Genomic DNA, 26,975 nt, shown 5'->3' with positions numbered 1-26,975 from the left:
TGTAGTCCATGTTAATGTGCAGCAATGCAAAGTCCAGTTCACAGTTATTTCGAAGTGGATATGGTTATTGTGGAGAAAGTGTGGGGATAGTATATACAGTCTGATGGGATATGAAGCAGGGGATATTTATGATTTTACTGTTTCAGTAATAACAAGGCCGATGTGTACAGTAAATAATACCAATATTTAAACTTTTTTTTCTTTTGTTGAAGAAATTATATGAAGTCTTGAATGCTTTTGAACTAAAAGTGCAGTGTTTCTCTTAAATGTTTTTTTGTTTTTGTTTTTACCACACAGTACATCAGTGATGCTTTACATATCAAACTGCAATGTTTTTTGTCTCTTAAGTAAAAAAAAAATGATTGCAGGAGCTCCTAATTAAACTTTAATACTATAGGATACTTTGTAGTGGCCAATGCAAACATTTAGTTTTTGATGCTAACGTCGATGACACTGTTAAAATATCATTGTGCATTGCTAGAATAAAACGAAAAACAGAGAATAAGGTAGTACACAATAACAGCCCACTGTAACTAAGAATTGTTGTGTTTTTTTCAAGAAAAATCTACACAAGTAATAGTAGAAAATACAAAGCTGTAGACTAGTACTAAAAGTTGTTTTTTAGTAAATTGTACTGTTTTTTTTACCTTTCTGCGTTTTATGTGAATTATCCAAATTAAAAAGTCACAGCAAAGTGCTGCTAAGCTCATTAAAAGGATTATCACTAATTCATCTAGATAATGTTGTTCCTGTTACTGCATTTTCCATCGTTTTTAGTTTGTTTAAAATGCGTTTGAAGTGCACATATATGCAGATAGTCCTTTTCACGTTTTCAACATGCAAAGTCTGCAGTATATACTGTATACTGTAGTATCTGTATATATGTGTGTACGGTATATATATATATATATATATATATATATATATATATATATATATATATATATATATATATATACATGTGTGTGTGTGTGTCTGTGTGTATCATGAGTTTAAATGATTCTTATAGTTTAAATGAGCTAAATTGTTACAAAATATCAATTTGACCTCAAGGGCAACAGTTGAAGACACCAGTAATGTGACTCCTGTGTGTAGAAAATGACGGCGTCCTATTTGCATAAAACAGACTGAACTTACGGTATTTCATTTGGTTAAAGCCAGAAGTAAAGCATTTTCTATGGTGACGTCACACTCACTTGGTCTAGTTGACATGAGAACAAGAAAGGACTTAGAACATTAAACATTGAGCAAATTCTTAAATCTCTGAGGCTCACTCTCATGTTTTCCATACAAATATTTATGTTTTTTCTCATATTTTTTGGTGTAAAACTCTTAATCTTTGATCTTCCTTTTTCCTGTAGAATGACAACAGAGTAGTGTGGACTCTCACACGCTGAAATCCTGCAACAAAAATGAGGATTCAAGGACAGCCCGAGGGCACGCGGAGGCGCCTTGATTTCGGGGAGCTCAGGAGTGTGGAGATCATCCGAGGTCGCGCGGGATATGGCTTTACCATTGCGGGACAGAGGCCGTGTCTGCTGAGTGGAATCATGGAGGGGAGTCCCGCTTACCTGGTGGGGCTCAGACAGGGAGATCAGATCATGTCCATCAATGGGGCGGATGTGTCGGCGGTGTCGCACGAGGCTGTGGTGCAGGTCATCGGCAGCTGCAAAGGACCCCTACGATTGGTGGTGTACACGGAAGGCCGAGTAATGGGAAATCCCATCCTTAATGATGCCAAGTTTGGATTCGCTCACAAAGGTAATGTTTTCCAGAAGCCCAGTGTTTTGCGCAGCGTATCGGATGATCCCAGCCACCCCTCCTTTAACTCTAGCCAAGCGGCTGCTCCTAAGCAAAGGCCGGTTTCAGAGCCCGACATGTCGCAGTGGAGTGTTTCAGCCCATGGCTCAAAGAGGGAGGAAGCCTGGGTGAAGGATACCGATTCTGTGTTCACAGACACCGAAGAAGCTAGCCGAGACTGGGCCAATATAAATATGACCTTGGTGGTGGGGTACCTGAGCTCCACTGAGCTGATTTTGAACCCCAGAGAATCCGACGACAACTGTGTGAAAGCCATTCGAGAGAGAATCCGACAGCTGGGCATGGAGCAGGACACCCACACTCTGGTGATGATGAAGATTATGTTTGACTGCGTTCGACTGTGTGACGACTCGGGAGCTGTCTTGGCTGCCTTTCCTGCAGAGAACCTGGTATTGGGAGCTGTTTGCGCCGAAGACCCCCGATTCTTTTGTTTGGTTACCACTGCACACATCATCAATGGCCGTGTCCCTGACGATGGCCCTCTGAGGGCCTCCTGCCATGTTTTTTTTATTGACCCCGACCTGGGAAACCACGACGACCACTTGGGGATTGCTGGTCGTTTTGGCTTTGACTGCACTCCAGATCCAGAAGCTATGGGCTGTCTGGAGTTCCCTCAAACCCCCGCAGACGTCCTCCACTTCGTAACGGTTCTCTACAGTGACATGGGGGAAGCCGTGGAAAGGCTTCGGGTCAAGCTGGACGCAGAGGTTCAACACCAAGCCAAGGAGAGTGACGAAAGCAAGCAAGGCAGCACCAGTAGCAACGGGGACAGTGGGATCGGAAATGCCTCTCCCCCCGAGAAGAGAGGAGACAGGGATTTCCCTTCCGAAATCCAAAACCACCCAGAGGCCCACCTCCCCAGCTGTCCTTGGGATTATCCTCCGGCTATAGACCTCACCCAAATAAACCTCTCCAAAGATGGCCAAGGTCTTAATCCGGAGGACAGCTCTGGCACACATTCCCTTTCCGAATCACTACCAGGCCCGGATTCCCTAACTAGCTTTTATGGAGGGCCTCCCCCCAGGCTGGAGTTCCAGTTTAAGCCCCCACCCTCACCCCTACCTTTGTGTAAGAAAAGCTTCTTCTCAGGAGATCCCCTCAGATGTAGCCAAAGGTGGTTCTCAAAACCTAAGTGGCCTAAAGTACCTCAAGAAACAGCCAACAAAACATGCAGCTTGCCCCCTCAAACCCTAATACCCCCATCGAACCTGGAGTCAACAGATCTCATGATGCTGCCCCCCAGAGAGGAGTGGACCAAAAGGTTTTTGGAACAGAGACAGAAACAGCGGACAGATGGCAGCAATAAAATTGTAAGCACTGCACCCTTTTTTTTTTCTTTTCCTCCAAGTGTGTCGTACAATGACTCTTTGTGTTCATTTGTGTTTGTTTAAGGCCCTGGTGTGCCCAGTTGGTATTTAGGGCCTCCTCCACGTTAAAATAGGTCACTAATGAATCAGCACAGAAAGGTTAAACTCCTAAAAAGAAAAGTCTTTAGTTTCATATTTAGTAGATGATATAATGGGAAGTCATTGTTAGGCTGCTTTAGAGAGGTGCTTAAAACGTAATCCAACACTACCACTTTAACAGTCGGTTGTCAGCGTGAATACAGTTCAGAAAACATCTGGTAGGGTTCTTTCCAGCATGATTCGATACATAAGAGTCATCTAACTTTGTGGCGATACGACACAGTCTAGTTCTTTCAGCTAAATGGACAATATCTACTAGATATTCATTATTCAATTGGTGTTTAAAGTTATACATAAAAATGCCTTTTACATAACAACTATAAACATAACATAAGCGCAACATGACTTTGTGTTATGCTTTTATATGAAAAGTGCTTTATAAATAAAATTTGATTGATTGATTGATAAAACATAGGCATTTCAGGCCTGATTGGATGTATTTTTGTTTGCATCACGTGTACATGAAAAGAAAAAAACGTGTACATGAAAAGGCAGACAGGAGAGACACAACGGGAAGAGTCACAATCTATTTGATACCTTTTTACCAACATAATATTGTTCATATCTGTGGTTTTAAACCAATACTGCTGTTACTCTCTGTACTAGATGGGTTTTTCTCAATGTATCTGTCACATCCCTAGAATCACTGATGTCTCTGTCAGAAATTTAAAAAAGGAACTCCCAAGTCCGCTTCTGTTGTTAGTTTCTTCTTTGCCCACAAGAGGTCCCTCTGCATCCACATCCCGGTGCTCCTCTGAAGTCAGCATTCACCCGAAGCCGAGTGTTTTCTGTCATCCTCAACCCAGTACGGCCACGGGCTCCCGATTAGCCAACGTGTTGGTGAACCCACGCCAATGCGGGGTCCACACAGATAAAGTTGACCCGCTCCAGTCTGACATCCACCTACTTTTTCTGGTTCTAGTCTGAGCCGGATCACGGCTTCATCGCGCCCTCCCTCTTCCTCCAGCTCGCCTTAAGATCAGAAAGAAGACAATCTTAGACAGGAAGCCGGGCAAATTACAGGGTTCAGCCCATGTCATGCAGTGGTAATTATCTGCAATTCTTCAACTGCACTTTAAATATTAGGCACAGCCGCTCCAACCATAAGAATAAGGAGAGCTGGAATGTTTGGTTTAAAACACCCTGTGGTGGGTTTAATGGATATCTAAGACTTACCAGACTTGAAAGAAACAGTCTGCACTGGGATATTTCCAGGTTTTTTAGTGGCAATTCAAGGCATCACAAACTCCAAACTGTTTTTATCTCCAGAAAAACTCCTGCCGTTTAGCATGAAATGTGCATTATTCTAAGGGTTTGATATATATACCGTAAATATTTTTATGGGGTTAAAAAAAGAAAAGAAATATTTTCATATTTTGCCATGCGATGGACTGGCTTCATCCAGCTGGGGATAGGCTTCAACCCGTTGACCCCAAGAGGGAATAAGCGGGTTTGGAGGATGAATGAATACACTTTCAGATGCTGACAAAAGTGTCAGTAATGTTTGTGTCTTTGTGTTGTTGTTGTCAGACGTCCAGGTTTTGGGGGATGGGAGGGATCCGTGCCTCCAAACGGCGTTCGGCCAAACGTCTCAGCCTGGCTCGATCCCTGGATGACCTTGAGGTGGGCATCATCTTCTTTGTCTTTTCAAAATGTCAGCTTTCATTTGTGTACGTCTAATGACGGTTTCAAGCGATCCTCCGTACCTTCCATCACGCTTTCTGCTCGCATAGAAGCTGGACTGGTTTTTCTATTGGTGGACCGTCACCTTTTCAAACCTTTCATTTGCTCGGCCTTCAGCTGCGTTTGCCGCTTCGCTTGTGGCAGGAGGGTCGCTCACAGAGTGGTCTTTGTTGCGCGCCAGAGGCACGGACCAATTTGTTTGGTTGCTAATGAGCGCCGCTGCGCCTGCTGACTGTGCGGCGACATGCATTCCCTCGCATTAATGTCAGTCAGGGCCGCTGCTTCCTCAGTTGTCTGTGTTACTCATGCACTGTGAGTCATATTCAGATCATGCACACTCCCGACTTCCTCCATGCTTTTAATTGCTACAGACACACTCAAAACAAAAGTAAATTGTCTTGTTGGATACTTTGGTCCTTCAGAAAACAGACAGCAGAGCTATTCTTCATCTTCACCTCATTCTGAAACTGTCCTGGACGTTGCAATCACGTGTGACGTAATCCTTGTCTGCTTTACTCACCAAAGTTCAGGTTCAGAAGACAATTTGGATGACCTTTTTAGGGAGTTATTACAAAAATTTTAAGGTAATGGCTGCAACTGAAATGATTGTTAGGTCATCCTGCTGTATCTTGTTGCAATTTTAATGTCAGTTTCTTTTATATTCTTATAAATATTGCATTTTTGAGTTTCTACAGTCTCTCATAGCAAGAATTGGTACTTTTCTGCGAGATTTGGTTTAAGTATGTTTTCAATAATGTGAAATAAGTCTATAGTCTTTGGCGGTCAGGCTCTGGGATGACCCCTGAAACCCAGAGGCTACACACTAGCTGTGCTTACATGGAAAAAAGTATTTGGAAAGAATGACTGATCGGAAGAAACATGCGTCATACAAAACACGCCGTTCGGAATACTCTGCCCCGATCAGACTCGTTCGGATCAAAATTTCTTTCGGATCAAGATAGATGGATTATCCCAATTGTTGATCCGATCGTTTTGCATGTAAACGGTTTTTTCCGATCGTGTGTCTGGTTTAACGCCACACATAAACGATGCGGTGCTCCAGAGAAAGCTTTGGAGCGCATAGAGTACCGGCCGGCTGCTCCACACGAGTGAACCGTGTCTGCGAGCAGACAGCTTTGTGTTTGCGGACAGGGGGGTGGGGCTTTGTTACGTGTTTGTTACGGGTGCTTTGTTATAGGGGTGTGTATTGGCAAGAGTCTGGCGATACGATACGTATCCCGATATGCGCCCCCCGATGCGATACGTATCCCAATATTATATTATACCAAAACATTTTTTCTTTCTTTTTTTCTTTAAATATGAATTTGAAAAAACTAAACCTGAATTTTAATGTCTCATCTGTAATAAAATGGTCAAATTCCGTTTATTTAATAATCATAATGTTAAGCACTGCAACTGGATCTCATATATAAGTTGCGTTTACCAAAGCAAATTCCTAGTGCTTTCATTTTGGTAAGTTAAAATAAAGAAAGAGAACAGGCAACATTGTCTGACTTCCACAACAAAATATTTTTCAGTATAAGAAAAACAAAGAATGAATGAGCCTTAACCAATACGTTTCTATTAGGGAAATAAAATGCTGTTTATTTACAACAATGCTCAATGTAGCTTCACCAGTGCTTTTAAACAGTTCAGGAGCCTGAATGGTGATTCAAAAATTAGGGGGGGGGGGGGGGGGGGGGCGCACTGATTCTTTCCAGAAACAATAAACTGTGATGATGAGGCAGGATGACAGAATGAAGGAAAGTTGCTTTAATGTGACAAAGAAGGTGCTTTGTTTACATATCAGTCTGCTCTGCTGAACCTTTGCAGCCACGCTTCTCACACACAGAAGTAATAAACTAACGCTCCTCGCCGCGATGTCGGCCTTTTTTCAGAGCGTTCTACACATTCCTCTGATCCATCAGGTCGCTAAACTAGAATTCATTGCTGGGAGGTTCTGTAGAACTTTAGCCCGCTTTGCCCGCATTTTAGCCATGCTTCACTCGTATTTATCTGAGCCGCTAAAAAGCACCCCAATCCTTGCTTTTATATGTTGCTGGCAGCAACATGGCTCAGAGTTTCTGTTTGGTATCCATCCCAAGTAAAAACGAAGTAGTTCATGTCTCATAACAACAGAACAAGCTGCCTCTGGCTGCAGTCTTCCTGTTGTTTTGTGCAGAGTAGAGCTGCTCTAAGAGGCTCAGTGTGCTCTGCTGCCAACTAGCGGTCGGAGGGTGAAGTGGACATCAAGAGTCAGACACTGAAGGACACTCAAAAAAATATTAAATAAATATCGTCCTGGCAACATTTTGAATCGATAAAAGTATTGCCAAATGAACTATCGCAATTTTTTCTTACACCCTTACTTTGTTAGGCTTCCGTACCGCTGCTCTTAGAAACTATTGAAAAACAATCATGGATTTGTGTTTCCAGTCGTGTCCGACAAAAAAAGCCTGATGTTATTCCCACATATTTACGTGCAGCCAAGATGCAGGTTGCGGCATTTCCCGCATGGATTTTGTTGTTCATCAAAAAAAGGCTAATGTTGTTAACCTTCTTAGCCTACTCCTAACCCTGGCTTCTTCCAGCTCCGTTCTTCCACAAAAAAGCACTGACCACACGGATTAAAAAAAAAAGAGCGAACAAGCGCTTCATAATATTCATAACACTAATAAAAACACGTTTAGAAGATCATCTCGTATATTACCAAGCTGCCGCATAAATGTATGTGGCATCTCGGTTTGTTTACAGCGGGAATCATTTCCTCTTCCGGTATTTTCAACACCACTGCGCATGCATATGACATCACCCATTTGGGCAAAGTAAAAATGCATAACAAAGACTAATCCACTGTGTTCTGACAACTTAGATAATTTATAAAAAAAATATGTATATATACATTTTTTTAAATGAATAATTGTTCAAATGCAATGCATTGTGGTCTATATTTGCTAATTTAGTAAGCATGGAAATGGGAAATTTCTAGGGCACTGGATTTCAGAATTGTAGATTTGGATTCTTAAATGCATCTTTCAGTTGATGCTCAGTCCTTATCTGATCATCATCAATTTTTAATCTGCCCAGTTTCCTCTTATACCTCTATGCATTCTATCCAACTTTGGGAATTTATTCTGCTTTTTCATTGTTCTCTTTAGTTTGACTCGTTTTATGCTTTGTTTCAAAGCAACATTGCATTTTAGTAGACATTTTTTAAGCTTTTTACCTACTGTGGTTAAAGTGGGGTAAGGGGTTGGTTGAAGAACAGAGTGATTGTCAAGATCAGGTGTTTAACCTCCAACTAGTTGACTGATTGAGCAGCAAATCAACTTTTTAGGGGGTTAATTTGGGGAAAATGCACTAGACGTCTGTACACAAGTCTTCTAATTGGCTGAGATGAAACCAGATGAGACTATAGGTATATTTCAATGCATCCATGTAACAAGAACATGGTTAGCATTGAGTACCTGTAACCAGTGATTTCCAAATTTCACAAAAACCAGAAAGTCTGTTCCTGTAACTGAGGTAGGGATTTACAGAAACATGGTTTCCTCAGAAGGGCTGCACGGAAGCGTAGTGGCTAGCGTTCTCGCCTCACAGCTAAGCTCTGGTTTTAATCCTGGCTGGTACATTTCTGTGTGGAGAATGCATGTATACATAACTATACAAAATAGTTATATCTACTTTACATAATTATGAAGTAATTCAACATTGTCATGTGATTTATTGATAATTAAGCATACGTAATGACCTGAAACTGTGTTGGTAAAGCATTGATATCAGATGAAAAGTTATGAACCAGGTATTGATAAATCATGTAATAAAATGATTACGGTAGAACAGGGGTGGGATTATATAAATTCGCCTCCTTCCACCCCCTTTCAAGCAATCTTTGATTTAATATCTTATTATCCTAAGTTTGTTACGTCTTTGTATGAATGATTATTGTATCGTTTTGTGCATTATTCCTTGATTGCTTGGAATAAACCATTTCAAATCAAATTAAAAAAGAAAAAAAGTTGTTCTCTTGATCCCATCCCCAACTCACTTTTTGAGTCAGTTTTTTACATCCTGTGAGGAGAGTTACGGAACATCTTGAACTGCTCTCTTCAGACTGGAGTCTTCTCTGCATCCCTAAGGAATGCTATTGTGAAGCCCCTTCTGAAGTAGAGTGGTTTAGATGTCTCCAATCTAAACAACTGCCGGCCAGTATCCAACCTGTCATTTTTAAGTAAAATTTTAGGAAAGCTTGTTTTTATTCAACTGAATGATTTTATTAATAAAAATAAAATTTTAGAAAGGTTTCAGTCTGGTTTTAGAACTCACTGCTCAACAGAGATGGCATTTGTCACAAAGAAGGCTAATCAAATATGAAATAGGAGTTACAATCTTTATACCTATCCAAAGCAAAGTGATCAAGCAAAATACCCAAAATAAAGTTGGCAGCTTTTGGAGCCAATTTATACTTTTGTTCCCCTTATTTTACTGCTACGCTACTAATTTAGAATTAATTTAGACTGTTAACGAGTGTCTTTTTACCCTTGGTTGGGGTGTTTGTGTTCGTGTTCCCAGAGTTTTGGCCCTGTTTGTCCTCTGGCATCTCTTGTTCTGGGTCCGCCCACGTCGGGCACATTGGTCTGGGGGGTTTGGGGACTGGGAGGTGCTGGGGATGAGTTGCGTTCGTGCTGCTTGGATGCTGACACCCCGGTCAGCAGTTGGACAGGGCGGACGGCGGCGGCGCCTTCTGGGTTCTCTTTTTTAATTTGTGTTCGTTTTTGTGTATTTCATTATGAGGGGCTTATTTTATTGTTTTTATTGCATGTGTGGGGATTGCTGTTTTAGTGTTCTAGGTTCTTGTTTGTTTTTATGTACAGCACCATAAGCTGTTCTTTTTTCATGAAAGGTGCAATAGAAATCAAATTAATTTTAGTGTGAATTTAGCCGATTTCTTGTATGTACAAAACTTGTGGCGATATGCTTCGGGCACTAGTTCATGTGCCCTCAAAACGGTTGCTTTTACCACATCAAAATCCCAACTCTCTTTAATAGAAAAAGCAGAATGCACTTCTTGCGCTGGACCCACAAGTTTACATTGGAGTAGCAAACTCCACACATTTTTCGGGCATGCCAAAGTGGCTGCATGCGCCCAAAAGCGCTGAAATACTAGTCCACCTTAGATTCTTGAAAACTTTGAAAAAGAGCAATTTATTTACTTACTTAAAACATTTCATGAGCAGTGGATGTTAAGGGGACATCAGGAGCAGCTGGTTTGACTTTTTGCGTCTCCAAAGCCCGCATTCGCAAGTGCATTAGCTCTACTTCCAGAGTCTTCCACACAAGCTCCACTTTCTTCATCCAAAGCATGAGTTTTAAATCCTGTGGCAACCCCAGCCTGGAGCAATGGAATTGGGACAGCCCCTGCATTGGCTACGGCTGCAGGAACTTCCGCACCTGCCTGCGCCTGATCGGGGTTAGTGGTATTAGCAACAGCTGCAGCAGCCTCCACTCCAGGGAGTCTGGAGGAGTCTCCTCCAAGTCTGCAGGGTTAGGGTTAGTCTGCTCATTTAACTATTTTATCAAAATGCTCTTGATCTCAGGTTTGCGTACTACTGAGGAAACGTGGCAATAATCAACAGATTGGCTTTTTCTAGTGTCATCTAATTTCTCTTTGTTCGAACAATGACAAACAAGGTTATTTCAAGTACAATACAAATTATACAAAACTCAAATAGACCAATTACCAGCAAAATTAAATTAATCCATATGGTTACCCATCCCAGACTTAAAGACTTGTATGTAGACTTATATACTTCTATGTAGACTTATAGACTTTTTGTAGACATAAACTTTTATGTTGACTTCTATACTTTTATGTGGACTTATAGACTTTTATGTAGACTTATAGACTTTTATGTAGATGTATAGACTTGTATGTAGACTTATAGACTTTTATGTAGATGTATAGACTTGTATGTAGACTTATAGACTTTTATGTAGATGTATAGACTTGTATGTAGAACTATAGACTTTTCGGTAGACTTTCTAGACATTTATGTAGCTTTCTAGACTTATATGTAGTCTTATAGACTTGTATGTGAACTTGGACATTTGTACATGGCTTCATAGACTTGTATATGGACTTGTGGACTTCTATGTGGATGTATAGACTTGGTTGTGGTCTTATAGACTTGATGTGATTGCATACACCTGTAGGTGGCCATGGCACATTGATTTAAGACACATATACCCTGCTCTTTTTTTTCTAGTTTCACATTTACTATTGAAGTAAATTTGTTCCTTGCATTCACATCGAACACACAAGTCTTTGCTCATGTTCATTACCACTCATATGTGGCTGTGCAAATGTGTGTCTGGGCATGTCAAGGAATGTACTACTTTGGGTCTTCCTCCTCTTTCCAGAACTTGTCAGAGCACTCCTCCGGCAAAAATGCCCTGACATCACTCTGTATTGGTGCGGCCGCTGTGAGCCATTTCTTGCTCATCTGGTTTGCAGCTCGATTCAGACACGTTAAGCCTCAGCAGCTGACGGTGCGTTCAGCTTTTTAAGACCATTAGCCTCTGTTTGCACTGACTCCGTCTGAACTAGACGTGTATTAATGTCAATGTGATCCATTAGCAGGATTGTCATTCAGAGGAAACTTGTTTCTTTTCTCTTGCTTGAACATCCCCCTCTTCTTTTAGGTGTAGATACATTAGCAGCTCTTGTTTGCGCACATGTGGGTAATAGATCCATCCTGTGGGTGTAGCAGAAGACACACAGACAGGGAGGGGGGGTAAATAGAGAAGGAAAGAGGAGGAATTCACAGGGAAGGGAAGGAGGGAGGGAGAGGAACCGGCAGTGGAGGAAGAGAGAGGGAGCTTTTGAACTCCCAGTAGCTGTCAGGATTTTCGGTTCATCTGCACACACTCCTTCTCCTCCTCCTCCTCCTCCTCCTCCTCCTCCTCCTCCTCCTCCTCCTCCTCCTCCTCCTCCGCGTGCAGCTCTTGCGTCTGCCTTGCAAACAGACTCGCGCCGTTGAGATCCAGCCGATGGACTCCTTTACGCACAGCAGCAGCCGCAGGAAACAGCGCTGAAGACGAGCCTGGCACCCAGCGCCATACATGGAGCAAATTTTAACTCTTAACTCAGTAAGTGATGAAATCCCCTTATTTTGTCTGATGACTCCGCCGACTTTTCTCCCTGCTGTAGCTGCATAAAAAGCTTGTGTGGTCTTTAAGGAGAATGTTTTGACCCATGTGTCGTGTGACACACACCGCACTTCTGTATAAACCAACACTACAGCAAGAGGTGCTTCTGCAGCAGAACGCGCGCTGACTTTTTTGGCGTTTTAGGACACCCAATAGACTCATTCTCCATAAATGCACTCTGTTGCACTTGCCCTGAGAAATGACCCCCAATCCGCTGTCAGTTAGCCGCACTCAGAGACGTCTAAGTCAGTGTGAAGGACACTGAGATGTGAGCTTGTTGCTGCCTGATAAAATCAAGCCTACAGTGGATGTTCATCGCCATTGCGCTTTGAGGTCACCGCGTTACAGCCAGCTGTTTACTTTGAACTCGACACGGTCGCCTCTGGTTTTACTTCAGCTCTGATTTGTTTTGCAGAAGCCCGTTTCTGTTTCCAATCACTGCCCCTTCATTGTTTTCGTCTCGCCTTTAAGGCTTTCTTGCTCATAAATGAACTTCACTGCACCATAAGTTGTTGATGTTTCTGCTCGTCAAGGTGCAATATCTTTTTTATATGTGATGGGTTTTTTTCTTGATTTTTTTGTTTTTTTTTTACATCAGATGATGTAGTTGTGGAGATTAGCAGCACGGACCAGCTCTAGAGTGTGGGCGGACAGTTCTGCTCAAAAAAACTGTCCTTAGGCTAGCATTAAATGATGCACAGACCGTACAGTACAAGCACAGCAAGCTCCCTTACTGTCTTGCATTTTTTTTCCCCCCTGAAGCTTTTTTTTGATTGCACATTGATGGACCGAAACCCACCAAGTGGTAAAAAACCCCAAGTAAGACACCAGAAGTTGTGCAGTGGGCGTTCTCGTTGCTATGAGCATGCAACAGTCACCAGCCAGAAGACCAGATGTGGCTGTTGGCTGCTGAGTTTGCTGTGTGGTCACACTGTAACCACAAAAATACAAGCTATCTATCCCTGGACATCCATATTTAAGAAATAGTTTTTTTTTAGTCAAGACCAAGGATTAAACTTTGAGAATTGATTGATCCCTATTTGTTTTTTTGTGGTTTATCCTCCTTAGTATAACTCTCATTTACTACCCTGATTTTATGCTTCACTTAGGGACAAACTACTACAAGAGTTTGTGGAGATTACTCAACCAGAACCAATGTCTTCTCCTCTGTGTTGACAGTTTGGACATAGCTATCTTACGTGTGTCGACTTGGCGTGTTCAATCTTTTTTTTAACCTAAACACCCAGAGCTAAACACATGCGGCATGTTTGGGCCTGTTTCCTTCGTGTCCCTCCTTAAATGAACTGAAATAGGTGTGAATGGGGGATCTTTCCAGGCTTGGATTGATGCAAAATGTTTTAGCTCCAAGCTGAGGGTCTTGTTCTATCAGGCCTTCGTTGATTGACGGGGCCTTTTGTTGGCTTTAATTCTTAACCCCCAGCTTTTCTCTCATAGTCAAAAAGGAAACCTGCTCTTAAAGTGAAAGAACTGTGTGTCAAATGACTCATCATAACATGTTTTAGTTAATTGAAAGACGATTGGCTGAGCAGCATTAATAAGTGTGTCAGATAGACAAAGCATCCAAATTATGTAATCAAAATGTTCCACTAAGCCAAACACAGCCAAAATGAGAAGATGCCACCTACTGTAGATTCCTATATGAAAGTAAAAGCTTTCAATTGAAAAAGCACTAATTACAGTAATTCTAACAGATGCTTTGGGTAGTACTGTTAAGACATTGAGATTAGATGGAGGAAACATGTCACGTGTTCTGAGTTGGCACACTGTGGGTCCATCTTCAAACTGCTGCAGAGTGATGGGCACATCTGTCCATCCCTGTAGGGACCAGATCACATTTGTGTGACACCTGGAGACAGCCCTTTAACTTCCGGGTTGAAGCACGTTTAAAATCAAACGTGGCTTGAAACAGGTCAGGTCCCCAATAATCACCTGGAGTTTGTTATACACAGCAGATGTCAGTCTCTCCTTAGTTTGAACTTAAAAATAAATGAATATATTTTTTATTCATTTAGTAGATCTAATTTTTTGTTGTGTGTTTTTTTTACCCTCTTACACCAGAACTTTTAACTCCACTGTTTAAATTCTTTCAATTACCGTAACTCTTCAACCGTCTTGAAGTGGAGAAAAACAGCTTTGCGCTGATATGCAACACTTTACAGTAGTTTAATGCCTACGCAATTGATGTCGATCAGCACTTAATGTTTGGACAGTATATGTTCTGATTAAACAAAAAAAAAACGAACTCTTCTATCAGTAGATTGTTTTCTTATCCCTGATATTTTTTGTGTTAGTCAGAAAAGTCCCAAAAGTATTTGGGAAGACTTCACATATTGAATTCTTAGGTATAAAACGACCCAGATCTTAACGCCTTAAAACAGAATCAGTTTGAAAAATAAACCATCAGACTAAAGATCTGTGTGTTTCAAAAATCTTTGCCTACAAAGTAAACATTTACCTACAGGTTTATTTCACTTAATTGTCGGTACTTGTGAACCTCCAGGTGGGCGATACTGTTGTTTTTTTTTTTGTGTACTCGATATATCCCATCACAACAAAAACAAACATTTTTTCCCTTAAATATTGCACAACAAAGCCTTCCTTTGGTTCTGTGGAAACTTTGTGGAGACTCGCAGAGCTAATTATAAGTGTCGAGTTTCAGGTTGGAAATTCCGTTTGTGTTTTGTACTTTTTTTTATGGCAAAGAAAGGCATTGGTGGGAGGTTGTGGTGGCATCTCATGTGGTTGATCTACCCTAGCCCTTCAGGCTCATGGAAGCAAATCCCTCTCTGATAATAAACTGGGGGTTGATCACTAGTTTCTGTGTCCCTCCTGAATGTGGTGGAGTTCAGCTGTGTCTTAAATCAAACCTTTCATACTTACTTCCTATCTAGAATTTCCTCCACCCAGTTGGATCACGAACAAATTATTACTCCTCTGCTCTTTAGTACACAAAAAAAGCTAATTTTAGCAATTGGTCAAATCTAAACTTAGAAAAAAAAATGTATTTAGCTAGCAGAAAAGGCTGCAACGTGTTGTCATATTTGACATGCACCATAAACATGTTGATGCTTCATAATATATGATCTTGTTAGATAAACACTGTGCAAACAACAGAGGTACAATAAAAGAAAGGGGTGGAACTATTGTCTATTTTAGTTTTTCCTCTGTGGTTTTTCAGACTGTTAAATGTCTTTTGAAAAGTGCGTCCTTCAGGATAAATGACTTGACAAGGCCAAATAATTCCAAACTTAGCTCTTTCACACCAGAGAAGTCGCCGGCGACACCTAGATAATACGCTTTTTTTACAAACCGTAACTCTTTGACCGTTTATGCCATCAACATAAAACAGCTGCTTCTGTCTCGGAGAAAAGAGGCTTTTTATATTGGCTTTGCGCTCATATGCAACATTTTACGTTAGCTGCTTTGCTCCGCTTTGGAATCCGATGGAATTAAGTTAATTGCATAAACAGTTGAAGAGTTACGGTAGCTGAAAGAATGTCAACACTGGAGATAAAGCTCCATTTGGTAAACGTCATGGGGTTGCTAGCATTGTAGCATGATGCTAGCAGCAGTTTGCGAAGCTTTAATTTAAAGAGTAAATAAAACCAGAACCGAAGATCGTTTCTCACACACGTCAGTAGATAGAGATAGAAATAAAGCTTCCAAAATTTTTGCAACTAATTAAGAAAATCCAAACTGCTTGCAGCTGCGAAAAACCAACACTTAAGCAGCAACAAGTGGTCGATATAGCGGACTGATTAGAATAATGGCATTTTAATCCACGACACAACATGGCAGCACCCATCTGCTACGGCTTACCTGTTTGGGTTAGGGAACAGGCAGGAGGATTAGTTGCGATCAGAAGGATTAGGAGATGAAATGTGGCTTGATGATGACCTCGGTTTACATGTAAATCACTCTTGTAAGTCTTTTGAACGACTGAGATCACATTTAAAAGGCTGGATTGCTTTCGTAGTCAGTGTTTGATGGAGCGTCCTCATCCATGGAAGCACACTTTTGTCATTTCGGTTAGGGATCTTGAATAATTTAAATACGCTTTACTCATTAGAAAGACCATAGTTACCGGTATTCCTCATCAGATGATTCTTAATATAATGGACATTAATCAGAATCTGTTAAAATGTCTCGTCACTTGCTCACTAACTTTCAAAATAAAAGTGTTTACTCCTAAATATTGTCAGAGGACTTTCTTCCTCTCTTCCTCTCACACCCAAACTCCTTGCATGGTTTAGGGAGAAGCATGTCTCCCAATCTTATCAGCTCACCCCGCCCTTACCCTCCCTCAAAAGGAAGTTGCCCCCATGCTTGATTCTTTGTTGATGTTATTTTTCAGTGGTTGGTTTGTCTTCTGCCGCAGATAGCAGACTTGGATAATTTTCGAGACTAGGTTAAGAGGATTTCCATGGCTATACCTTCCTTGTGTAATTTTTTAAATCTATTTATTTGATGACAAATTGAGTTTTTGCATCTTAAATGCAGTTTGTTTGCATAAAAAAAAGAAGGTTTGAGATTTCAAAAGAGATTTTACTTTCAAGTGCTACAATATTCTCTGACCTTTCCAAATTATGTGACCTCATTATTATTGATAAGTTGTCAAGCAATAGATGTTATTTTCACACCAAAATGCCACCATTAAGTGTACAAACCAGTAAAGTCTTTCTGCTGCTAGTAGACCTCAAATTCATAATTTTAGTTTAAGAATAAGAATGTATCTTCAGTGCTCTTTTCTTTAGGTGAAGCCCCAAAAAAATGAAACCTCAGGTATTTCCCATTTTCTCTTCCAAGGTAATGTAATGTCGTTGAGCAGGAAGCTGAGCTCTTTATCAAATAAAAGCCTCATTTCTTCACTGCGATGTGAGGTCCTGCAGGCATGCACAGCGTTAGGATCATTGCGCGGAAAATGCATCGCTGATTAACAGGATGACTCCAACCTAACAAAATAGAAAATTAAAGACAACCCACCGGCATCTGCACCAAAATGTATGTTCAAACCATCCAAGTGATCAAAGAAGCTCTCTAAATTGGCCACACAAATGAAAGATCCGTCATTGAAGCTACTTCCAGTGGATGCCTGAAGCGGTTGAGTTTGGGTTGGTAGAAATTGTTAGAAGTTAATGTGTTGGAAGATGATCCGTTCCTTCCTCCTTTTCACTCTTTTCTAATTATATCAGCTCACACCGCTCCTTAGATATCTGCGCCACTTCTCCCCGCCAACCAGGAACCGAACGCACAAATCAAATAACTATGGTAGTAAAAAAAAAAAAAAATCCATCACAAACAGAAGGGGGTGGTTATTGAACGTCTCATCCGGTCATCACGGCAAAATTGACTTCAAAGATGGCGTTTCATCTCTGAGCCACCTGCGCTGGAAGAACAGCTGGGAAAAAGAAAAGTGAAATCTCACCTCAGGAGAGAATCCGCCCCCCCCAAAAAGAAGTATTTTTTGTTGCATGAGTTCAAGAGTTCCATTACTGGACGACCAAACTTTTACTTACACTGACGAAGAATTCATATGGCTTCAATTTTCCAGAGTGCCTGTTTCTTGTGTCTTTCATGAAATGCACCAAAAGAGAGGGTTTGTGGACCCTTGTGGTTTTTAAGTGTGTGTTTTTTTATGGGGGGGTGGGGGGGGTGTTAATTCCTCTGATTCCTTCTTGCCTCTGTGGCATAGTCAGTATGTATTGTCAGCCTCGTTCCCATGGCAACAGCCGCCGAGTAAGGGAATCTTTCTTTCCTCTTTTGTGCCGCCTCGTCCTGTTTGTTTCTCCCCCCTTTTTTCTTTTTTCTCTCTCTGTCCTATTACCTTGTCAAATCTGTGCCTCCTACTCCCTCCCTCTTTTTTCCCTTTCTCCAACTTGTACAGACATGGTTTGTGGAGATTTGGGTGGAGAGTGTTCAGGTATGCGTTTGCACACACACACACATATTTTGTCTGCATGCTGCTAGTGTAACAGACCAGGGAACAATGAGTCTTAAAAAGAGACTCTCCTTCAAGAGGAGCTGGAACTTTAACTTTGTAAGTAGACAGTGGCTCGCCCGGTTGCGCCTCCTCTTCCTCAACAGGATAAAGCCAGGAGCCTCCTTTTCTTCCGTCAGCTGTTTTTCTCATTAATCTCCTTCTTTTGTAGCTCATCTCTGCCTCTTTCTGTGTGGGGCTCTTCCTCTTTGAACAGCTGCTTGAAACGATCGGCGCTCCTGCTTGTTTGTTTGTTTGGAGGCTTCAGACCTGTGTAAAAGTGAACTTTTCCGAGCAGTAACCAGAAACCGGGAATGTGTAAAGTCAACGTTTAAAGACGGGGACATGTCTAAACAGGTTTCAAAGTTGAAACATTTTAATTTTGACCAAAAAAGTTTGACAAGTAGGGAAATATTGTGTCCTGTTGATATGGTATCACCTTCAGCCTCTTCTCCATGGAAACGTCAGACCGTACGGCCAGGTGGATCCACCACCACCCTAAGGTTTCAGACTAGACAGCTGAAGTACTGCTATTTTCTGCCCCATCGTTTGACTTTGGCATTGATCTGATTGACAATCTGAAGTGGATGACAACATTCCAGGTAGACAGCGAGAAGTGGTACAGACTGAGTCGCCCACCCCGCAGCCGTTTGTGTACAGAGGTGTTAGCAGAGGAAGGGAACGGACGTTCAAGAGGTGACGATCTCATCGGGTCATCTCTGCGACCAAACCTGTAGGCAAGAGAGCAGATTGTTAAGCGCACAGAGGTGGTGTGTGTTTGATCAAACCCCCTTAAGCATCAAATTATTTGTTTACGAAGCTTTTTTTTTTTTTTTTGCGTTCCGATCATAATAATATTTGAAAGTAGCCCCAAACTAACCATACGGCTAAATAATTAAGTGAAGATTTTCCATATTTTTCCAGCGTGGTTTGATGTTGGACGCCTCTTCCTTGTAAGGAGATCGGTTAAACAATGCGGTATTGCATCAACTCTGAGAATGATTAATTCTTACTCTTTCGCTTCCCAAATGTGTCATGAAGAGCTGTCAATAGTTCATGCCTTAGTCACAACTGTCCTTATGGGGCAAAAAACTTGACAAATGTGTTTGAGCCATGAAATTTAAAAAATTGTCAACAACTCTGAGTGAAAATGTTCATGCACATTTTTTTTTTCTACTGCAAACAACAGGTTGTAGCGAAGACTTAAACAAGACGTAAGGGTGAAGTAGATGAGACGCAGGCAGGTTGTACAGATTTTTCTTTACTTTTTTTCAATCTCCGCCCAGCTCAAGGGGCCTCTAAGTACTGTTCAAGTTAGAAGTGCACGCTCCTCGTCTGTCCACAGTCTGTTAGAAATGAGGAAATTAGACCATCAGAGTGTAGAATGTCTGCGTCCTACAGGAACTTTTGTATCACCTGCACACCCCGTCCATGCAGCTTCAGTACAGGAGTTAGTCCCATATGTCATAATGTGTGCAACTTCCATTACCGTAACAAATACTTAACGATACACTTACCACACGCATGACGATGGCATGTTCCATTTATCCCCACAAACCTCAAGGGAACTGCAAGACACACCTGTGCTCCTCTTAAGATGTGGTCTACGAGCCTTTACAGACCTGGACAACGCAAAATCCCTCAGCACCCGTACGGGTCAAACCCCTTACAGGTGCATGTGACCAAGCCATAAACTGGACTTCTCAGGGTACAAAGAAATGGACTTGACATTTAGCGTCATTATTCCAAATCTTGATCCTCGCTTGTATCAAAGGCTCGAGCCTGAGCTGTTTTTAGATCTAAAGAGACACATGGATTGAGTGGGTGTTTCTGTGTTCCAGCTTCACGTTGGTCCTCATCCCACCCATGATTACTGTACACATGCAAACCACCACAGAAGTGGTGGCCTGCTGCTGCAGGGCTGGACTCCTCATGGAGGAGTTGTAAAAAAAGGCAGTGACAGACAATTAGTGGCTCGGCGGTCTGTGTCTGATAGAGTTTTTACATGTGGAGTTCTGTGTCTACCATTGCTTTATGTGGGCAGGAAGACATCCACAAAAGAACCGGCCGGGTTTTTGTGTGTGTGTGTTTTTAACAAAACAACCACTATTGTGGCCCTTCAACAGCCTGGTGATCTGTTTAGGGTGTACCTCATCTTCGCCCAAGAGCAGCTGGTTTGGCTCCAGCAACCCCATGACCCCAAATAGGATCCAGCAGGTTCTGAAAATGGATGAATGGACCACTATTGTTCTTTTATTTTTTTCCTTTATTATCTTTTTGCTACATCCCAGTTCACTAAATGAGGAGCACTGCAGCAGAAAAACCTTGTGCTTTTTCTGCCAGCTTAAACCTAAAGCTTGGAAGGAAACGCATATTATCAGCCTTGAACATTCACACTTTGAAGTGGCAACTCTGTAAACACTTTTCTGGAAATAGTCTTCCCTTTTTTATTCAGATGAATCCACCGACGCATCAAGAAGCGAGTGTTCTTGGACAAAGTTTTTTTTAAGATGTTCTCCACGTTTAATTAAAACCGTGCCAACCCCGTCCAAACTTCTTTTAATTAGTCTTAAAAAACATCGTTTTAGTTCAGTCCTGGACAATTTTTGATGAATAATCGCATACGAAAATGACAAAAAAAGTCATGTATTTATCTGTGTAGTCTCCTGTTAATTTGTTTTTTCAGAAATCGCCACATCTCCCCTAGAACATTGGCTTTTACCTTGACTTCCTTTCTTTTTTTTATGTCGATCAGATACAGCAGACATCAGTGCAGAAACACTCAAAGGATAAAGCTTCTCAACAGGCTGTGAAGACAGTACCGTTTCCCTAAGCAGGTTTTTTTTTTTTTTGGTTCTTATCTTCTGACTCAACCTCAAGACTCAACATTTGCTCAGTTTTGAGGTCTTCGTAGGCAGAGCAAATACAGATTTCGACTTTTCCTTTTTTTTTTTGCTTTTGTCTTGTAGTCAGGGACCTTCTTCCATGTGTGAAGCACTCGGTGCTTCATTTGCATGTGAGCGGAGGGCCGTCGCACACGGAGACGGCCTCTTCAGCCCACTGCCTTGATGAGCTCTTATCAATGTGACTGCAGTTAGCAGGAATGCAAACAGTTGGAGATGTGGATGTGTGGGCATGCGCGTGTGTAGAAGAGGGCACTAGAAACTGAAGTCCAAACAGGGAGGTGTGAACAGCTGTGGGTCCACCCACTCGCAGATCAATTGGTGCGTTTAAGGTCCCAAACTCTTGAGAGCCAACCCAGCAGAGGCACACTCTTCAGGGACAGAAGCCAAGAAAAAAACAAAACTGCTCGGATGTCTGCAAAAACTCATGGTTTAGTGTCTTTCTCAACGCCGGAGGTCATGAGGGCAGCTTCTCACTCATGTCTCTCTTTGTTTTCTTCCAGTCTGCGGCTTCTTCAGATGGTGGTGAGTACAAATCCTTTTTTCTTTCTTTTAAAACCCTAAAAAAAAATCAAGAAAATGACAAAAAACAAACTTTTGTTTCGTGTTTTCTAAAGTTTTCTGTAAAAAAAAAACAAAAAAAACTTCCTCTTGGGTTCTTTCCCTTCCTTTGTTCATTTTCCCACTCGATCCTTAAACCCGTAAAATGGTCTGGTAAAACATCTTTCTTTGAGTAAGACTCGCCGTCGGCATCATGCCTCATTAACGATGTTTGCTTGGGGTGTTTTTTGGGATTTCCATATATTAATGCAGCTTGGCTGCACTGGTATGATTCATAGCACTTGGAGAAGAAAAAAAATAAGGGGGGAAATTTCAAATTTTGTTTCGACATCGGAAACTAAAACACAAAGAATGTGGAAAGAAAGAAGTCCGTCTGCCTCCATATGAATAGCGTGGGAAATAAAAGCAACAAGCTGTTCATCACTTGGTAAACTGACAATCTGTAGGTGTGATTGCGCCTATAAAAGCAGAAGTTTAAACAAACAGTCTATGGGGGGGGGCAGATGGAAAGCAACGTTTGCCGCCTGTCAATCCAGAGAAAGCTCATATTACATTTTCTATTGTGTGGTGATCCGTTATTTAGAGAATATTTACAGTTTGAAGAAATTCCAGACAAGAAGTGGATGTCCCCGCCAATCATGTCATGGTCAGACCGCAACGTGCCTGAGAAAGCAAAAATGAAAAAGTGAGACTGATAGAGAAAAGGGCAGAAGACTGGAAATGAGGAATAATTGATTAAAGTGAGCTTGGACATCATTTGATTGGTTGGAATCATGGGACTAGGGAGCCTCACAGCTACAGATCTAGAACTTTTTTTTTTTTTGTAGACACAAGGGATCTAGATTTAAGGTTTTGCCAGAAGTGGGTCATTTGATAGCCCAAATATCTCATGTATCCTTGAAGGTCCAAGACAAGAAGCTATCATAGAAAAGCACTGCTTTATCAGAGCTTGAAAAACCTACTGGAGTCATATTTTTGGAAGTGTCTAGTTTTTTAATGACCAACTTTATTGTCAACTACTTTAGCAAGAAAATATTAGAAAACAGCACTGTCTTTAAGTTAGAAATAGAGCTAAACAAATACAAATAAATATTATATATTATATATGCATACTCTAAAGGTAATTCTATATCTGCTGTCTTTTACAACAACATTACAGCAAAAGTATAAGGATGCAGCAGTAGATGTGGTAAAAATTTACAGTAGAGAAGGAAGAAGCAGAGGAAGAGGAGGATTTGTTTTGTTACTTTATGCAACTGTTGAGAAGATAATGAGGGGGGGATAAAAGTAGATTTCTTGAATCTGACCATGATTTCCAATCACAGCATGTGCCAAAAGGAAAGCCTTTTGACTTCCGGGTTGAAGCATGTTTGAAAACAGAAGATGCCCATTTAGCTTAATGTCAACTTTGTTCGGTTTTAAACTTTAGGCAGATGTAAACATGCTCTCTTTTTCAACTCTATGGGTGAAATTCTTACGATTTTATTTGTGTGTGTGTGTGTGTGTGTGTGTGTGTGTGTGTATATATATATATATATATATATATATATATATATATATATATATATATATATATATATATATATATATATATATATATATTTTAGAACTTTTCTCATTTTGAAATCCCCCACAGGGAAAAAAAATCCACACAGTTGTTCATCAATTTGACAAATTTTATATCATTTTAAGCTAATTTTTTTTTTAAATGTCCTACTTTTTCTTTTCTTTTAGCTTTGATCCAATATAGGCGCACAGGTAGCGACAGAGAGACAATTCTTCTTTTGTGTACATTCTTTATCAGCCTTCGTCCGCCATCTACAAATAAGAAGAGGCTCGGAGTGCAAAGTCAAAGAGGTGTAAATTCCACAGATCTTCCTCCAGACTTTTTGTTTTCTCAGCTCTGTTCTTATAAATGTCCGTATCATTTTCATCCGACCGGAGAAAAACCACAATTACTAATGTCTCCTTCGTGATCATGTTTACAACAGCTGGTACTTCCGTGTCTTGAAGCGAACGCCACCCACACGTCACAAACAAATCTGAATCCCCGATTGGTCACAGGGCTGTGTTGCTTTGACTTAAACTTTTCATCTTTTATAAGGTAACATTAAAATTCATGAACTATCCATGTAAAATTTCAATTTCTGTGATCACACCAAACGCCGAGTATCAGCAGTACCATACATTATGCGAACTTCCACTGACCAAAACTATCACCTTTTATTAAAAGAATAATTGCCCATCACCTTATGTACACAGTAATCGTTGACTAATCAAAAAAATAATCGTTGACTAAACGACTACTGAAATAATTGTTAGTGACAGGCCCTACCGTCAATGATAGAAACCGGCTTGTGTGTGTGGAAACAGGACTGTTGATGTACATCGGATTCAAGTAAACCCTCCCATGAAGTGAGCAGCACACTCTGTGGTAAACACACATCCCAAAAGCTCAGCCTGAATATATCAAAGCCAATCCAAACACGGGCTTGAAATAGAGACTCGGTGTGACACAAAGCAACACACCATTTGGCTGTGGAGTCGAACCCCTCCCTCATTGTAATGCTCTTCCCAAAAGCAAACATCAAGGCAATGATATGCAGGCTAGTTGAAGAGTTTGTTCAACTCTTCATATTCCAACACAGGTCAAACTTGCTCCATATTTTCTGATGTCAGACAGGTTTATTGCTCTTATACTTCCTAACTAAAGCTGTGTGTAAATTCCTCCCACCCACAAACAATGAGGATCTGCAAGATGGTTTTAACCTTTACAGAGTATCCATAACTAATGGTTGACCCTGACCCTTTTGTTTGTGATTCACGGAGCATTCTTTACCCTGTCTGCCCACAGCTTTAAAGTCTTGGGTAATATTTTCTTTACCACCTGTGAAAATACAAGTGCTTTATTAAAAAACAATTTTTTTTTGTCTTTTTTGAAGATCTCTTAAGTGCTGGTAAAGCAGATTTAAGAAAAGGAGCATAAACATGAAAGAACTAACCAAGAAGAAGGGTTTCAAAACGCTTACAGGACATACAGATTTCTCATATACGTCTCATTATCTTTGCAGACTACAGTGGGATCCAGTTGCAGGGGTGCTGCAGCCAGACCAGCTTGAACAGCAATGGCAGTCTCCCCGGAGCAGGCGGTCAGGGGAGTTCGGAGCATCGCGTTGAAAGCTGGTCCTCCTGCTTCGAGCGGCTTCTCCAAGACCCCGTGGGAGTGCGCTACTTTTCAGTGAGTTTGGCTTAGACAAAAAGTCTCATGGGTTAACTAATTTGACTTCAAGGAGCTGACCTGAATGCTGTTAGTGTCGTAGACCTGCTTATCCCTTGTGCTATCCAAGGCACTTTAACGTTGGGAGTGGGGTCATCTAGACCCACTAGACAGTGCACTAAACCTTTTTTCTTCAATGATTTGTGATCTTCACTGGTATTCATGGATTACTGACCCCACAAGATAGCACAAGGGTTGTAGAAGTTTGGCTTATATTAGTAGTTCCACTGAAAAAGGTAACAGTAGTCCCTTGTCTATCGCGATAGTTGTGTTCTAAGAATAACCCGTTCAAGTAGTGATCTTTATATTTTATGCTCTCCAATTATCTTTTGATCTATTGTAAAAACGTTCCTTGTTGACAATGATGATTATGCCTTTTTTAGCCAAAATCTTGTGGGCGGGATTGTTAACCAGGATTGAGCCCACCCCCGCTTCCCGTCATCCATCTGTTTACACGCTCTCCTGCTAGCTCAGAGCCCTTCATAACACCAACTTAACATTAGCGGTGCAACAAAAATGGCGAGCAATATTGGAGCTACCCAGGTCAGACGTAGAAAGCAAGTTTTCAACGGAAGCACTTTCATGTTAACAGCCAGTTTCTCACATACAGACAACTTGTATTCGCTAATAAAATCGATTCCAATGAAACTCCTGAGGTGTACTTGTCAGGAGGAGTACTCAGTTTCAAAGACTTAAACCAAAGTCACAGTTTTCAGCATTTTTGGTTTTATTACCAAGTACTTTCTCCTCCTCCTACACAAAAGATGTGTCTTTGTATCTGGTCCACAACACCTTCGGCTTGCTTCCACATTAAATTCTGGCTTCCCAGATCCACCTCCCTCCTCACCTTCCCTCCACACACCGATCAGCTGCGGTCGCCCACACCATCCTGTGCCCACACTGGCAAGCGCACCGTTCTCATTACACTGCACCCAGCAGTTTCTGCCTTCGCTAATGGCCTCAACAGCAGCACAACTGGCAGGACGAGAAAGCGATCCTCTTTCCACGTCTTACCAAAAAACATCCTCTTGTGTGCCTCCGTAGGAATTTCTCAAGAAAGAATTCAGCGAGGAGAATATCTTGTTCTGGCAGGCCTGTGAATACTTCAGTCATGTCCCTGCAACAGATAAAAAGCAGGTAGGTACAGCTACAGATGTGGTAAGAATTTATTAGGCAGGTGATTCATGTTGAGCAAAGAGGTGTTATTCAAAGGAAACACTGTCAAGTCTCACTTTCCTGGACTTTTTTTTGCTTCGTCAAAGCTTTACCCTTGGTAATGAAACACAGCTTTTATTGTGAAGGGTCGTCTTAGAAGACACACTCATTTCTCACCTTCCCTCCTGCAGCTGTCCCAAAGAGCGGGAGAAATCTACAACAGCTTCCTGTCCAGCAAGGCCACCATGCCGGTCAACATCGACAGCCAGGCCCAGCTGGCTGATGACGTCCTCACCTCCCCCCAACCCGACATGTTCAAGACCCAGCAGCTACAGGTGCACATCTACAGACTGAAAACACCTCCTCACGCTTCAATCGTTTCCCTGGATCTTTTATCGCGCCATAGATCAAGGCGTCTTCCAGAAAGCCTTAACGAAACGCAGGATTCCTCGTCCATCGGGGGAGGGGGGGGGCTTTGTGCTCAGCTGGCCGCCCCCTCGCTGGGCTTTTCCACATATTGGCTCTTCTTTTTGTGGCCGTCTGGGTGTGTTGACACAAACAACGGCGGCTTTCCCCGAGAGATAAACACAAACTGGCGTCCACCCACAGACAAACGAGACAGCTCTTTTGACACGCTTCCAGTCAAAGATCTGAGGATTTTCATCTCCCAGATAGGCGTGTTTAGATGTCAGTTGCTGAGACTGCTGTCATGATATTAGACTAACTACATGCTAACACGTTTCCCCTTGTGCATAATGTTGTTCTGATTCACTTGTTTTTTATTTTTTTTATTTTCGGAAACCAGTGTAACAATAAAAGCTCAGCAGTTAATTAGCAAAGACAAAGTAGTGTATTTTCCACACTGTAAGGCGTCAATGAATGGTCTCTTTTCAAACGTATGT

General features: G+C 41.5%; 1 protein-coding gene and 1 long non-coding RNA gene across 17 annotated transcripts in view; both read left to right on the top strand.

Annotated features, from left to right (window-relative positions):
* The window catches only part of rgs12a (regulator of G protein signaling 12a), a 40,143-nt gene that overhangs the window by 2,224 nt on the left and 10,944 nt on the right, over window positions 1-26,975 (top strand). For 6 of the 16 annotated variants that reach the window (XR_013651134.1, XR_013651133.1, XM_078936461.1 and 3 more), the window contains 7 exons: window positions 1,362-3,131; window positions 4,818-4,910; window positions 21,584-21,605; window positions 23,376-23,498; window positions 24,713-24,879; window positions 25,963-26,055; window positions 26,265-26,408. Coding sequence is in view for 14 of the 16 variants with exons in the window: in XM_078936461.1 (XP_078792587.1) it covers window positions 1,413-3,131; window positions 4,818-4,910; window positions 21,584-21,605; window positions 23,376-23,498; window positions 24,713-24,879; window positions 25,963-26,055; window positions 26,265-26,408 (2,361 nt within the window). In the remaining 2 variants the exon portion in view is untranslated. The remainder of the gene's footprint in view (window positions 1-1,361; window positions 3,132-4,817; window positions 4,911-21,583; window positions 21,606-23,375; window positions 23,499-24,712; window positions 24,880-25,962; window positions 26,056-26,264; window positions 26,409-26,975) is intronic. The other 10 variants (XM_078936467.1, XM_078936466.1, XM_078936468.1 and 7 more) reach the window with 5 other exon arrangements.
* Window positions 3,138-4,651, top strand: LOC144987260 (uncharacterized). The gene is made up of 2 exons (XR_013651135.1): window positions 3,138-4,092; window positions 4,210-4,651. It is a non-coding gene; the product is annotated as an uncharacterized LOC144987260 (long non-coding RNA).

The sequence above is a fragment of the Oryzias latipes genome, chromosome 18 (genome assembly GCF_053564925.1).
Source record: "Oryzias latipes strain Hd-rR chromosome 18, Olatipes_Hd-rR_3.1".
NCBI lineage: Eukaryota > Metazoa > Chordata > Actinopteri > Beloniformes > Adrianichthyidae > Oryzias > Oryzias latipes.
The sequence above is the reverse complement of the archived record's forward strand: the minus strand, read 5'-3'. Positions and strand labels throughout refer to the sequence as shown.